At 52.8% G+C, this 16,069-nt stretch overlaps 1 protein-coding gene across 1 annotated transcript; it reads left to right on the forward strand.

Moving 5' to 3' along the window:
- The first annotated feature begins 9,313 nt into the window (after positions 1 to 9,313).
- Positions 9,314 to 15,852, forward strand: APOL6 (apolipoprotein L6). The gene is made up of 4 exons (XM_030321870.2): positions 9,314 to 9,377; positions 11,208 to 11,322; positions 13,127 to 13,961; positions 14,799 to 15,852. The coding sequence occupies exons 1-4, from the start codon at positions 9,314 to 9,316 to the stop codon at positions 14,949 to 14,951; spliced, it is 1,167 nt and encodes a 388-aa protein (XP_030177730.1). The 3' UTR covers positions 14,952 to 15,852.
- The last annotated feature ends 217 nt before the right edge of the window (positions 15,853 to 16,069 follow it).

Raw genomic sequence — 16,069 nt, forward strand, 5'->3', positions numbered from 1 at the left:
GCATTCTTCAGTCCTGTACCTGGAAGGAGGGTGTGTGGGGGGAGAGCAGTGCGGAGGACGGGATGGACCAAACACCTGTTGCTTTTGCCTGCCCAGCATCCTTTCTTGGCCTTTTCTAGGAAGAGCGTCCCCTTCCTGCGGGTGACTGCCTCTCGACCCCCTGTGGTTGTAGTGAGCCCACTAACCAACAAGCCTCACCTCCGTGCCTACCAGCCTGTTACAGCCCGAGTGTCTGTGTCCCCCCACATTCCCATATTGGAATCCTGCACCCCACGTGATGGTATTCAGAGGTGGGGCCTCGGGGAGGTGATGAGGCCATGAGGGTGGGGCCTTCAGAAACAGGATTAGTGCCCTTTTATTTACTTATTTATTTTTTAAAAGCACAGATTTTATTTTTTTTTAAGTTTATTTACTTTGGGGGGGTGGGGAGAGCACACGGGAGGGGCAGAAAGAGAGGGAGAGAGAGAGAGAGAGAGAGAGAGAGAGAGAGAGAATCCCAAGTAGGCTCCGGGCTGTCAGCGTGGAGCCCAATGCAGGGCTCAAACTCACAAACCGTGAGATCGTGACCTGAGCCGAAACCAAGAGTCGGCGGCTTAACTGACTGAGCCACCCAGACGCCCCGGGATTAGTGCCCTTTTAAAAGAGACCCTGCGGCTCCCTGGCCCCTTCCACATGTGAGGACACAAGGAGAAGTCAGCAGGCTGCAGCCACATAGTGGGTCCTCACCAGAATCCCCCCGTCTTGGCACCTTGACCCCAGACTTCCGGCCTCCACAACTGTGAGAAATGAATGCCTGTGGTTTCAAAGCCCTCCAGTCTGCGGTTACTTTGTTATGGCACCCCCCAAAAGGACTAAGACGCACCCCAAAACACAGGTGCGCCTGTGACCTCCACGAGGCCAACCCGATTCTCCCGAAGGATCACAAATCCTGACGGGACAAGAAAGGACGGTGACTGAGTTAAGTGATGGAACCAGCCTCCTGAGTCACCCCAAGCTCCTGACGCACTGCGGGACGCCTGCTTCCGGACCTTTCCCCGGGCCTGGCGGTTCTGCTGCGCCTTTGAAGCTGGAACTGCCTCGGGGGGTGTTCCAGAAAATTCTTAAGTGAAATTTAGCCTGAATCAATCTCCAGCGCTTGTGTTCAAAAAATTTAATAAAACCACAGCTCCAGGCAGCCGGGTGTTTGGCAGTCAGCTCCCTAATTCTTCGGCTCCAGGGGTTGTGGCCAGGCCCCCGGGGGAGGGAGGGCCACCTGGAGGGTCTGACTTCCAGCGTCAGACTGGTCGGCACTCCTACCGCCTTCAATTAGGTTACAAAAGGGAGACACTGCTGGTTTGTCTAGTAACACAGAAATTCTCCAAGCCTTTGACGAGAGCAAAGGGGATATTTTTGAAATAGTTCCCAATGCCCCCTTTATCTGTGTGACGTCCCCCTCCCCGGCCCCCTTCTCTCTCAATCTCTCAGGGAACAAGAGAAAAGGACAAGAAGTCCTCAGCGCAGAGAGAAGCAGACGTGACCTTGGGGAAGTGCCTACAGAGAATGGAGGAGGGAGAAGCCTCCCAGGGTTGGGAGGGAAACAGGCAGAGAGAGCAAAGAGTCAGGGGTTAGCTTCCCAGGATGGCCGGACTCTGGCAGAAGTAGAAGCGGCTGGAAAACTCCCTGCCCCCTGGGGGCAGGAGGCAGCCAGAGGGGGCAGAGAGGACTGGGGCAGGAGCAGGAACCAGAGGAGAGCCTGTGGTGTTTTGGGGTCGAGGCCACCGGCCCCCGCTGCCCCCAGGTCCCCCCATCCGGTCCTGCCCCCACCCCCTCTGCGGCTCCCCCGGGGCCTGAGCAAGGCCTACAGCGCAACACGGGACCCGGGCCAAGGGCGTGGGGACCTCACAGGGACGTAGGAGTCTATTCCCCGGCCATGTGGGCGCGACGCAGGTGCGGCTGGGACCAGAACACCTCAGAGCCCAGGGGCCCCGTCCCAGCCGGCAGAGATCCGCGAGGTGGTCTTCCACGGCCGCTGCCCAGTGGGACGGTGGGACACAGGCGGCCTCTGTGCAGGCCAGTCAGACCCCCGAGGGACACACAGGCATCCCCAGCCCCGTGCCTTCTCGGGGAGGAGGCACAAACTTTCGTAAGCAGCGTCTCCCGCGCGTGACAGGCTTTCTTGCCCGCCCCCCCGCCAGTGTCTCCTGGAACTCTTGCTTCACCAGGGCTGCCGTGGTAAACAGCACCCTAGTGCGGTGGCCGGCCTGGCCTCTGAGGCTCCCGGGACCGAGGAGAGGCCTGGGCATCTGGGTCTGTTGCTAGAGAAAGCAGCAGGGAGGCCAGGTGGCCGCTGCCCCGGTTGGCCAGCCCTACCTCAGGGACAGCGTCTGTTCAGAGTGCCCCCTCGTCCCACCCTGCTCAGAGGGCCCCAGGGGACACGGGCAGGGTGCCAGCAACCCAGAGCCTGCCAGCAACAGCCCCCGGTGTGGCCTCTGGAAGGATGCGAGAGGACCTGGGTCCTGCGAGAGGACTTGGGGCTTTTGGCCACATCGCCACGAATGAACCACGCGGCCCCCGATGCCAGCCTGCCCACACATGGAGACACAGAGCTCAGCCCGTGACTGCCATACAGGCCACGGCCACAGACACGGGGTCTAGAGCCCGTCTGCTGTTTCCTAGCTGTGTGACCCTTCTAAGGGCTCAGTTTCCTCATCTGCAAAGTGGGAGAGTCACAGCCACAATCCCGTATCTCCAAACCACCGGGGCCAGCTGTGTTGCAGAGTCTCCAACTTTTTCTGGAGTTTTGCAAGTTTTTCAAGACCCTGGCCGCCCCGTCTAGCCACACGCTGCTAATATTTCCGCGGGAAAACGACGAATCCGCCAACGAGGTGGGACGCGTAAGAACCATCACCTTGAACCGGGTCGGGTTCCTCTACCACACGAGTTCAGAAAGCACGCCTCAGTCTTCAGAGAACTCTGCATCTCACGGTTGCAGGGACGAGGTCTCAGACCTTGGGTGTCACCCACCTAGGAGCGTGGAAAAGGGATGTGACAGCACCCGAGGCAGCCACCGTTGACGCATTTGCTGCGTGCTCCGTCCACGCTGGGCGCCGCGTGACTTTCTCCTCACGACAGCTCTGTGCCACAAGAACTATTTTAATACCGATTTCACAGCTGGGGGATCGAGGCCCAGGACAGAGGAGGAACCCGCTCCCCGTGGTCGGCTGGACCGGGGTCCTGGTGTTCATAGCCACGCCCGTTGTGCCCGCTTCACAGCTAGGACAGAGGGGGCGGGGGGCAGGGGGCGGAGGGGTGGTGCTCAGGCCTCTGCCCTCGATTCTACCCCCCGGCTCGGCTTCATTGCACATCTATTAGAGAAGACAGCAACAAGGAAGGGGAAAGTGCAAGCCACTTCTCAGCAAGCCCTGGTCGTCCCAGGAGAATTGCCTCAGTCGTTGGCATTTCTGTGCCTGTAGAACCCGGACCCAGTTTTTCCGATCGCTCAGAGTTGGCCAGCAGAGCCTCGGGCTTCCCCTTGGTCAGCAGAACCCGCTGGAGACCCTGCACTTCGTGCTGTCCCCCTGTAGCCCCCCGGCCGGACCAGAGGCCCCGCAGAGGTGAGGACGGAGCGGGGGAGGGGGGGGAACTCCTCTCCCTGGGCACCCCAGCCCACGGTGAGACAGCAGCACTGCTCACCGCCCTGAAGGGCAATGTGCCCCAGCGATGGGCTGCAGGCACTTGGTTTAGGAAAAAGAGCTCCCGCCAGGGCCACCAGGGTCCAAATCCCCGTCCCGCCAGATACCTGACCACCGGAAAGATCTGAAGTTCAACGTCTTTCGTGGTAAATCAGGGTAGGAATCTCTCCTTCTGGGCTGTTTGAAGGTTTCAACGAAAATGGGATTAAGAGGGTGACGGGACTGACCAAGTTGCATCTCCCCTCCGCTGGCTGGGGACCCCACGGCCCTAGAAGAGAGGTCCCGGCCCCCAGAGCCTAGGGGGCATCACCGGCGACAGGCGTTTCCCTCGAGAGGATGTCATCCTTGGAGAAAAAAAAGACGCTGAGGGATGTGTCTCCAATCTGCAAAGAGAACCTGCAGCGTTCGTTCCCTGGATTGTAGGTTTATTGCGGGGGAGGCTCGGGGAAGGGGGGAGGGGAGATGGTGATGAAGATTAAGGGGAGTATCTCAAAGCTGTGTGTTCAGAGTGAGCTGCCTTTTCCTTAGCCTGGGTGTCGGGGGAATTTGGTTTGCAGGGAAGGGGCCGCTGGAGAACAGGACGGAGCTAAAGGCTCCCCAGGCAGGCGAAGAAAGACCATCGGCGATACAAGCTCGCAAATGGAAATAAATTCTAGAACATTCTTGGCAATCCTTTCCTCTCTCAATGTGACCACCCTCTCACACCCATCGAGGGGATGTCCATTGGGGCAGGGGGTGGGATCTGATGGGACCTGTGTCGCCTTCACCCTTCATCCCATAGGACTCACGGAAAATGGCGACAGGGCGCTGGCAGAGGGTGGGGCCCCAGACGGGAGTTTCTCAACCTCAGCCCCAGTGACATCTCGGACTATGTCATTCCTAACTGTGGGCCTGGCCTGTGCATTGCAGGCTGTTTAGCGACCTCGCTGGCCTCCAGCCAGCCTCCCCCAGACTTGTGACAGTTAAAACAATGTCTCCAGACATTGCCAACAACCCCTGGGGAGAAAACTCACCCTTGACTGAGACCCACGGCTCCAGGCTTATACTGCAGGCCCGGCTGGGATCACACTGCCCTCTCCTATTCACCAAATGTATGGCATTGGTCTCTCTGTGCCTCAGTTTCCTCATGTGGAAAATCGGGATAATATTAGCCTCCATGTCACAGAATCACTGAGAGGTGTATCAAGTAGGGAAATGCAGATCTGGCACAAGTAAGCACGAAAACGTGCTTCATGTTCTAGGCCATGGTGCCCTGGAGACAAACTTCCAGAATCTAGCTTTGTAAGTCAGAGAGGAGAAAACATGTGTTCCATTTATTTTTTAAATTATTTTTTTAAAGTTTATTTCTTTATCTTGAGAGAGACAGCATAAGCCGGGGAGGGGAAGAGAGAGAGAGGGGGAGAGGATCTCAAGCAGGCCCCAAGCTGTCAGGGCGATGCCTGACTCGGAGCTTGAAGCCGGGAGACCTGAGACCATGACCTGAGTCAAATCCAAGAGTTGGACACTTCAGGGACTGAGCCACCCAGGCGCCCCAAGGAGAGAGTCTTTATCTTTGATGCATTAACTCTACCTCCAGGACTATCCCAAAGAAATAACCAAATGGGTGGGCCAACATTTAGGTAAGGATCAAAAATTATTCATAAAGCAAAAAATTATTTATGAAAACAAAACCAAAGCTCAAACTGAAGACAACCCACAGATTCAACAGTAGGGGACTTATCAGATGCACAATGACACATCCATCTGATGGAATGTCACACAGACTTTAAACAGCTTGTTGGAAATTATTTACTAATACAGGGAGCCACCGTAATGCAATGTTAAGTGACAAAAATTCACACAAAACTGTATGAACGTCATGAGTCTAAATTTTGGTTTGCTTATTTTCTTTTTTATTTGAGAGAGAGAGAGAGAGAGAGAGAGAGAGAGAGAGAGCAGGGAAGAGGAGCAGAGGGCCTGAGAGAGAGAGAGAATCTTAAGCAGGGTCGGTGCTCGGCACAGAGCCCAACTCGGGGCTTGATCCCACAACCCTGGGATCATGACCTGAGCCAAAATCAAGAGTTGGACACTCAACAGACTGAGCCACCCAAGTGCCCCTTGTTTTACTTATAAAATAAAATGTCCAGGGGCGCCTGGGTGGCTCAGTCAGTTAAGCGTCTGACTTTGGCTCAGGCCATGATCTCACAGTTTGTGGGTTTGAGCCCCGCATCGGGCTCTGAGCTGACAGCTCAGGGCTTGGAACCTGCTTCAGATTCTGTGTCTCCCTCTCTCTCTGCTCCTCCCCTGCTCATGCTCTGTCTGTCTGTCTCTCTCTCAAAGATGAATAAACAGTAAAAAAAATTTTTTTTAAATAAAATAAAATGTCCACAGTGGTCATTTCTGTGTGCTGAGAATACAGAAGAATTTTATTCTTTATCCCTAAATTTTCTACAGTAAATCTGTACTTATTTAAATAATTAGGGGAAAAAGTATTACAAGAATTTTTGTGCCTTCAAACTATGTATGGGAGGACTTTTTTCCCCAAGTTCTTTCAGAAGCAGAAAGAAGGGAAGAGAGGGGCACCTGGGCGGCTCAGCCGGTTAAACCTCTAACTCTTGGTTTCACCTCGGGTCATGATCTTGAGGTTTGGGAGTTCAAACCCCGCATCAGGCTCTGTGCTGACAGCGCAGAACCTGCTTGGGATTCTTCCTCTCTCCCTCTGTCTCTGCCCTTCCCCTGCTCGTGCTCTCTCTCTCAAAGAAATAAATAAACTTTAAAAAAAAGAAAAAGAAAAAAGAAGGGAGAAAAAGACGACCATGAGAGAGAAGGCATATCTTGAAGATATCATTTCTGACATAGCTCTGGGGCCAAGTACCAAATATAGCGGGAGAAATGAAAGGACGTGTCCCTTTCCTAAGGCTGCCACAGACTGGGTGGCCTGAAACAACGGAAATGTATTCTCTTGTAACCCTGGAGGCTGGACTCTGAAATCAAGGCGTCAGCAAGGCCAAGCTCCCCCCCGTAGGCTCCCGGGGAAGAATCAACCCCTTGCTCACCTCCTGCAGCCTCTGGTGACTCGGGCAATCCTTGCCTGGTGACAGCTTGACTCCCATCTCTGCTTCTGTCACCACGCCACCTCTTCTGTGTCCTCTCCTCTTCTCGGAAAGATGACAGTCATTGGATTTAGCTCCCCCCCACCCCGCCCCCATCTAGGATGAATTCGTCTCCAGATCCTTTAACTGATTACATCTGCAGAGACACAGCTGTCAAATAAGGTCATATCGGAGGTTCCGGATAGACATGAATTTGAGGGGCACAGCTCTTCAACCTGCTACAGGGGACAGTCTTGAAAAACAAATTAAGGTATCACAGGCAGGTGTATGGCAAAAATGATCGCTATGGAAAGTATAAAAGGGCGTAGCGTGAAAAGCGAGCTTCCCGGGGGGCCTGGGTGGCTCAGTGGGTTGAGCGTCTGACTTCAGCTCAGGTCGTGATCTCACGGTTCCTGGGCTCAAGTCTGTGCTGACAGCGCGGGGCCTGCTTCTGATTCTCTGTCTCCTCTCTCTGCCCCTCCCTTGATCGTGGGCTCTCTCCCTCTCTCTCTAACATAAATAAGCATTAAAAACAACAAAAAAAGCAAGCTTCCCTCTCTCATCCCTGACCTCCAATCCAATCAATGTTACTGGCTTCTTGTCTCTACAAACACGCGTGTCTTTCTCCTACACAAGTTCAAGTGTAGTATACAGTGTTCCACACCCTGCCTTTGTATTTACCAGTGTATGCTGGAGATCCTTCCCTCTGTTCACATGGATTTGCCTCATTTGGTTTAATGACTACATACCGTTTCATCGGTAGATAAACCCTAGTTTACTCAGGTGATCCATTTGGGGTGGTTTTCGATTTTCCTTTTTCCTTTTCTTTCCTTTTCTTTCTTTCCTTTAATTTTTTTTTAATTTTTTTTCAACGTTTATTTATTTTTTGGGACAGAGAGAGACAGAGCATGAACGGGGGAGGGGCAGAGAGAGAGGGAGACACAGAATCAGAAACAGGCTCCAGGCTCTGAGCCATCAGCCCAGAGCCCGACGCGGGGCTCGAACTCACGGACCGCGAGATCGTGACCTGGCTGAAGTCGGACGCTTAATCGACTGCGCCACCCAGGCGCCCCTCCTTTAATTTTTTTATGTTACAAATAATGCTCCGATGCTTCCTATTTGTATCTGCATGCTATGCCCGGCTCTTTTCTTTTTTTTTAATAGACTTTTTTTTTTTTTTTGGAGCAGTTTTAAATTCACAGCAAAATGGAGGGGAGCCTAAAGAGATTCCCCTTGTGCCCCCTGGCTCCCCACACATGCAGAGCCTCCCCCACTATCAACATCCCAGACCAGAGTGGTCCACTCCTTGCAGATGGTGAGCCTACGCTGACACATCGTTATCACCCAGAGTCCATAGTTGGCATCGGGGTTCACTCTTGGCGTACATTTTACGGGTTTGGGCAAATGGATAATGACACGTGTCTACCGCTATAGTATCTGACAGAATAGTCTCCCTGACCTAAAAATCCTCTGTGCTGCATCCATTCGTTTCTCCCTCTCCCCAGCCCCTGGCAACCACTGATCTTTTTACAGTCTCCAGAGTTACGCCTTTTTCCAGAATGTCAAGTCATATGGTGGGAATCACACAGAATGTAGCCTTTTCAGACTGCCTCCTTCTGCTTAGTAACATGCATTTAAGGCTCCCCTATGTCTTTTCATGGCTCGATAGCTCATTTCTTTTAGTGCTGAATAATACGCCTTTATCTGACGGGACCACACTTTGTTTATTCACTACCGAAGGGCACCTTGGTGGTCTCCAAGCTTTGGCAATTATGAATGAAGTTGCTATAAATATCCGTGTGCATGTCTTTGTGCGGACCTAAGTCTTCAACTCCTCTGGGTAAATATCCAGGAGCGTGATTGCTGGATCGTATGATCAGAGTATGTTGAGCTTTGTGAGAATTTCCCAGAGGTCTTTCAAAGCGTCTTGGCATTCCCGTGGGCAATCAGCGATGGTTGATATGGTGGTTGATATGAACCGCCGAACTTAATCAGAGCCCCCCAGCTTTACCCCCACTCGTTTGTGTGCGTATTTAGTTCTATGCAATTTTTTTCACACGTGTGGATTTGTGTGGTCAACACCACAATTGAGATACAGAACACGTCTGTGACATGGATCCCTTGTGCCCCCCCCCCCCCGCCCCTTTATAGATACAGCCACCTCCTGGGCCTGCTCTGACTGTCCATTTTAACTTTTTCTGGCTCGCTATGTTTCAGACAGATCTCTTGTAAACAGTGTATATAGCTGGGCTTTGCTTTCTAAGCCAATATAAGGGTGTTCTCGTCTTGAGAGAGGGTTTTTATCCTGTTTGTGATTACATCATTTTAATCACGAAAAATTACTGCTCCTCGCTGTTTATTGGGGTTGGCGTTGTCCTAGCTATTTCACAGATAACGGAAAGGAAACAGAGCCGTGAGTTAATTTTCTTGAAATCACAGAACTGGTAAGTGACAGAGGGGGACTTCCCACCCACTCTGCCCTACTGTCTCTATACTAACTATAGGTGAGTTTCCTCTTCTGGAAGGTTAAAACCATGTCTCTTCCCAGCCGGACGCCCTGCGCTTCTGAGTATGGAGAAGAGCAGAGACACCGCTTGGACCTTCACCACAATGGAGGCCCCTCACATCTGCCAGGGTAAGCTTTTCTCCATCCCAGCCCTTTTCCTTAGAGGGGAAAACAGAATCCAGTGATGTCTTTGTAAGAGAAAGACGAAAAGCAGAGTGATCCAGAACATTGAAAAGCACAAGGATACACAAAGACGTGGCTCCCCAAATGCCAAAGTCCTTGTTCTCCTTGTGCTTCACCCGCTGCTGCTTCTCCTTTTCTTGCTGCTTTCTTGTCTTCTTCCCGGGTCTAACTGATGGGGTACTCTGGGGTTCGGCCTGGGACCATCCCTGGCCTCTGCTGGTACTCTCTCCCTAAGGCTCTTATGCCATTTCATGGCTTCGAGCGCTTTCTACACAGATGGTTCCCACATTTCATCCCCCAGCCGGAACAGGAATCATATATCCACTGCCTACTCAAGCATCGCTTGGATGTCTCACGGGCACCTCAGACTTAACCCACCCCCAAAGTGAGTCTGAAACGTTCACTGCAACAGTCCTTCAGGCCCCAGACCTGACTCACCCTGAAGTCATCTGGGACTCTGTTCTCCCACATCCCACATCCCCTGATGAATCCTGTGGCTTCTTACAAATATAATCCTTGCCATCACTTCGATCAACCTGGTCCCTTGCAGCTGTCCCCTCTCACTCTGACTATTGCAACAGCTTCTAACTGGCCTCCTTGCTTCCTCTTTTGCAAGTCTAGAGTCTATTTTCCAGCCTGAGTGATCATTTTTAACATATAAGTGAGATGAGGAGCACTACTGGCTCATACAGTGTCCTGGGGCTTATGAGAAAAAGCTCACCCACTTAACAAGTGTAGATATAGCTCTGAGGACGCCTGGCTCCACAAATGGATAGCAACTTCATGCAATCAATCAATCAATCAAGCAAGCAATCAAAGTGCTCCTTTCTCCCGATAGACACAGCACCTCCCCCCATCCGTGGCCCCCAAGGGCTCACACCTTGGCAAGTCGATTCTGGGATGGATTTTAGATCCCAGCTGTAAGCTCAGGCAGGACCTTTTACAGTTCTCATAATACTAATATAATATCAATATGTCCGTTGGAATCTAACTTGTAAAAAGGGCCTTATAAATTGTTCTCTTGTGAGATGATCTTTTCATCATTATAATCAATTCGATCACAACAGCCAATGGCTGGAAACAATCCAAACATACCAATCAGCGGAAGAATAGATCAATAAATTGCAGTGTATTTATACAATGAAATACTCCATAGCAATCATTTTAAAAGCATTTTTTTATGTTTATTTTTGAGAGAGAGAGAGAGAGCATGTGAGTAGAGGAAGGGGAGAGAGAGAGGGAGGCACAGAATCTGAAGCAGGCTCCAGGCTCTGAGTTGTCAGTACAGAGCCTGACGCGGGGCTCGAACTCACAGACCGTGAGATCATGACCTGAGTCGAAATCAGACGCTTAGCCGACTGAGCCACCCAGGTGCCCCACAAACATCATTTTTAAAATCAGTGATACCCACCACATGAGCGCATTTCATACACATCATATTGAGTGAAGGAAGCTAAAGAAATTAGTCCATTCATGTGAAATTCAAGAGTAGGCAAACTGACCCATGGTTATAGAAGTCAGAAACCGCTGTCCTGTATCTTGATCTGGGTGGTGATTCCTCGGGGGCGTATATAAGTGAACGTTCACTGAGCCCAGGACTTTATTTTGTCTACTTCCTGTATATAAGCTGCCCCTCGATATAAAATGTACAAACAATAGTTTGTTGTGAGTTTTTCATTATTTCGATTTTATGTAGTCTAAAATCCCTCCACAAACCTTGAACTTCACAAGGATCAGGGCACCGGCAGTAACCTTGCTTTCCATGTGCCCAACCAGAAGGCTGTCTGACTGGTGAGGACACCTCTCATTCTCCCATCACGGCTTTGGTGGCCCAGGAGCTGGTGGATGACCAGGCGGGGAAAGACTTCGAGGCTGGCATTGGTTTGCAGAGGTAACTGGGAGAGCTTTGTCCCTGGGGAAGGCTGCTTCTGCCGAAACGTCCTGGGCATCCTCTTGATACGTGACGAGGAGAAAAAAGGGACTATGCTAAAGATTTTGGATAGAAGAAGCGAGATCCCGTCAGGTGCATGACCCCGGGCGATAGGCCTCAAAGGGCAGAAACTGCCCCCCTCGCAGAGGGCAGGTCCGTGAAGGCTCACACATCACCAAAAAAGCCTCTTCGTGGCCCTGCATTGATGAACTCGGGCCCGATTATCCGTTCATCGGCGGAAGCCCCCAGCAGCTTGCAGCCCAAGGTAGAAAATCAGCATATGTCCGCTGAGTGAGTTAGGGCATCTACACTGCGTGGTGCCTCCTCCAGTGGCACCGCAAGTCTACACCCGTCAGTGGGCACCGCCGTCTCATGACTTTGTAGTGAGCACAGAGTGGGGGGTGTCAACTCTGCCCCTGCTCGCCCTTTCTCCTCTTTGTCTCTATTCACTTGAGGAAACACAGCGAGCAGGCAGGGCTGCGTTGTGGGATCCGTAAAGCTTAAGGTTTCTCGGCAGTGCCCGCCTCCTTGCCTGCATCCCTCCCCTTTTCCACGGCCAGCACCCCCCGCCCCGCAACCTTCTGCTCCGTGACCTGATTTATGGCTGCTGGTTAACTGATCATTGGGCCTAAATTTTCTAGTTTATTAGCGCTAAGGGGTTTCCTTGGAAGTCTATTTGGTTTTTAACCTTTCCCATTAAGAAATTGTGTGTGTGTGTGTGTGTGTGTGTGAAGAGAGAGAGATTCAACAGTATAAGCATATATATTTCAGTGAGGAGTTCCTGACATCAGCTGACAGAGGAGAAAGAAACAACCGGCAGGATAGAAGGTTCTCGGAGCTCCGCCCCCGCCTCATGTGCTCCTCAGGGCAAGTCCCCCTTCCCTCTCTGGGCTTCTGTTGCCTCTGCTGAAAAGTAAAGGAGGCAGCTTGGGTCCTGGCTGGGGTCCCTTCCAGGTCTGATTGCCTCCTCTGGGCCAGGGAACCTGTGTCATCGCCAGGCCTCCTACGCCCTCCCTGGTGGAGCGATGGCTCTTGGAGTCTGTTTGCTCTTGCCCGATACCACTCTCCCGTAAGGTCAGACTCCGCTGGGGTGATACTTTGTACCGTGAGATACTGGGGAGGAGAAGCCTGGGTCCCTTTGTCCCTGACGTCTTCCACGAAGGACCAATCCCGTCCATTTGAGTGGCCAAGTGAAGCTGGCCACGTGCCGAGGAGAACCTCCAGAACGTTGGTGATAACTCACCTCAGTCCTCTTGGTGTACAACTCCCGGTGGAAGCAAAGGTCACCACAGCAGCCAAACTCAAGGTCACGGACGTGTAGGCTGTGTTGTACAATATGGCGCCTCTTTCCTCTGACTTGCCTCTGCATATATGGGACCCTCAACCTGGTCTCCTCTTTCTCCTGCGTTTCCCACACCGGTCCCTCTGTTAGTCCCACGTTGCTCATCTTGACTCAGATCTTACCATTCCCCCCACTGCCCTCTCCTGGGTGACAGTGTCTCTGAACAAGGCTGAAAATGTCCCTCAGGACATTTGTCCCTCCAGAAGCCCCTCTTACGCGTTTCTTCTCTTTACGGAAGGAGCAGCTCCCAACAGCGTTCTGGGACTCTCCACAGTTGGGTCAGAGGTAACAGAGGTGTCAGGGAGAGGCAGGAAGGACTCAGAGTCAGGAGTGGCGAGAGCATCCAGAAACCGCAATGGGCCTAAGAGTGTGACTTTGCCACCTGGGAGACTGAAGCCAAATCTTTATTTCACTCATCCACAGGGACCAGGATGACATTCTTCCGTGTGAAGGTGTGCAGCAAGGAGAGGAGGGTCTGTCAGCTGAAGAGATAGCATTTTTGGAAGAGTTCCCCATCGTGAAGGAGGAGCTAGAAGCCGGCATCAGAAAGCTCCACGCCCTTGCAGACCACATCGACACAACCCACAGAACACTCACCAAAACCAACATGGCGGCCAACTCCATGGCGGTGGTCTCAGGAGCCATGAGCATCCTGGCTCTAGTCCTTGCTCCAGCAACAGCAGGAGGAAGTCTGATGTTCTCCGCTGCTGGTAAAGGTCTGGGGACAGCAGCTGGGGTCACCAGCATCTTGACCAACATTTTGGGACACTTTCGAAATCAAGAAGCCCGAGCTCAGGCCAGCAGCCTAGTGCCCACCCGTGGCCACGAGGTCGGGGAGCCCGGGGGGCAGGAGGCATCTTACCTCATGGCTGTTGGAAAGATGGCTTATGATTATGGAAGTGCCATCAAGGATATTAAGAAGGACATCCGCGCCCTTCAGATAGCTAGAGCCCACCCACGTCTGGCCACTGCTGCTAAGCGTCTCCTGACCACTGGCCGAGTCTCGGCCCGAAGGAGCCGGCAGGTGCAAAGGGCCTTTAAAGGCACGACGCTGCTGATGACGACAAACATTCGCTTGCTGGGGAGTGCGATGGCGGGCTTATCCCTCGGCCAGGACTTGACCGCCCTCCTGAAGGACTGGAAGCAACTGAAGGAAGGAGCAAGGACGAAGTCTGCGGAAGAGCTGAGGGCCCAGACCTGGGAGCTGGAAAGGATGCTGACAGAACTCACCCAGCTCTATGAGAGCCTGAAGCGGAGGGTGAGGCTGACATCTCCCTCTTGGGTGGAGCTGGGGGAGGGAGGTGGGAAGCTTGAACTGGGACTTATGGGCACCAAGGCTTATGGGAAAGGTGTTGAAGGAGCCGGGGCGCATGCGCGCGCGCATGTGTGTGTGTGTGTGTGTGTGTAGTTTGCTTGGATGTTCCTGAGGACGTGGGGCAGATGGTGGCCCCGAAGGTCCAAATGACGTCGGGGGCATCCTGATGATAATGGCGCCTGTCCTGGACAGCCCTGGTCATGCCTTCTATTTCTTTCTCAGTGCTCTAAGAGGGTCTTTCCGGTTGAACAGAAGAGGGCACTGAGCCACACGGAGTGTTGTGGACTGGCATGTGTCCCCTGAACATTCATGATTGATCCCAATGCGACTCGGTAGAGGTCCCAAAGAGGGCCTTTGGGAAGTGATTGGGGCTGATTCAGGTCTCAGGAAGGGGTGATTCTATACGACTGTGTCCTAAGCGGAGGAAGGAACACAAGAGGGCTCTCTCTCTCTGCCTGCGCCCGCACAGAGGAAAGGCTGTGGGAGCCATCAGCAAGCCCGGAGGGACATCTCACCAGGAACCCAATGGGCCGGAGCCTCCAGAACAAGGAGAAAATACATTCCTGTTATCCAAGGCGCCGGCCTGTGGTGTTCTGCTAGGACAGCCCCAGCTGGCTAAGACGGGGAGCTTCTGAGGCTCGCCAAGTTCTCGGCTGGGTGGTGACAGAGTCAGGACACACAGCCAGGAAGCCTGACCGCAGAAGCCCCCGGAGCTGCCCGCCAGGCTGAGCCGGAGCCCTCTGTAGCTTTCCTGTGACTGCTGTTTTCCTTTCTTTACAGAAACTCTTCCAAGAGGAAAGACCCAGGAACTCATCTTCGGGAGGAGCCACGGGGTCTCTGCCCCAGCCCCCAGCCAGGCGTGGGGAAGCAGGACCCCAGGGGACACAAGAGGATGAGGGCAGGCTGAGCCGCCGGGCCTCTGAGCAGAATTAAAAGGGGCAGGGCGGAGGCGGGCTGGTTGGCAGAAGGGATGCCCGGAAACTGAGCAACCGGGAGGTCCACCTGGGTCCCGAGGGCGCTGTCGGCTGGTGAGGGTGGCCAGGGCCATCTGTCCTGCCTCTCCTTTGCCACCCGGCTTCTTCATTGTCCCCCACTCTTCCCTGGGGAGCCACCTCATTCCCACTGCTTTGTCAGCACCCAGGCTCTCATGTGCACACAGGCTCTCTGCTAAGCGGGGACCATAAGACAAGGAAGGTCCCTCAGGTGAAGGTCACCTTGGGCTCACCTTGCGCTCACCGGCTGCCTTGCTCTGCTCTCTTCCTCCCCCCGCCCTGCAGTAAAACCCTGGGTTTGCACACACAGGGATGTCACCGGAACCTGCCGGACCAGATTCCATCAGGAGCCCTCCCTTTCTCCCCAAGTGCTCTGCACAACTTAGGACCTCTCCAGGCTTCCCCATTCCCCTGTCTCTTCTTCTTTTCTTCTTTTTTATGTTTTAGCTGCTATTTTGAAAGCAGTGCATGGACATGAGGTACAACTTTTTTTAAAGTTCAGGAAAGTAAAAACCAGGCGTTGGAAACAATGCATCAACCAAGGGTGACCACTGTTGGCAGCCGGGTGTGGAATTTCCTTCCCGTGGTTACTTGCTTTGGGTGTTAAAGTGTAGCGGTCATTAGACTGCGTGCGGGCGGGGGGCGGGGCTTCCTCCAGGCTGCCTTTACATAATAGATTTTTTTTTTTCTGCAGCCCACTGAGTGGTCTTGCTCACATTCTCAATTCCTTCATTTGCCTACAGATCTAGCACTTTCCATTTTGCTGTTTTCACTTAGTTTTTATAGACTTTTTTCGTGTGTTGCACAATATTCTCTTGATTATATGTAGTCTTTTATTTTTTTTTTTTAATTTTTTTTAACGTTTATTTATTTTTGAGACAGAGAGAGACAGAGCATGAACAGGGGAGGGGCAGAGAGAGAGGGAGACACAGAATCTGAAACAGGCTCCGGGCTCTGAGCTGTCAACACAGAGCCCGACGCGGGGCTCAAACTCACAAACCGTGAGATCATGACCTGAGCCGAAGTCGGATGCTTAACCGACCAAGCCACTCAGGCGCC

This window comes from Lynx canadensis, chromosome B4, assembly GCF_007474595.2.
Source record: "Lynx canadensis isolate LIC74 chromosome B4, mLynCan4.pri.v2, whole genome shotgun sequence".
NCBI lineage: Eukaryota > Metazoa > Chordata > Mammalia > Carnivora > Felidae > Lynx > Lynx canadensis.

Bases quoted from the DNA above. Each gene is read 5' to 3' on its own strand.
- APOL6 (XM_030321870.2), top strand. From the start codon at position 9,314: ATGGAGAAGAGCAGAGACACCGCTTGGACCTTCACCACAATGGAGGCC. The intron at 9,378-11,207 runs GTAAGCTTTTCT...GTGCCCAACCAG, and splicing joins GGCCCCTCACATCTGCCAGG to AAGGCTGTCTGACTGGTGAG. The intron at 13,962-14,798 runs GTGAGGCTGACA...CTTTCTTTACAG, and splicing joins ATGAGAGCCTGAAGCGGAGG to AAACTCTTCCAAGAGGAAAG.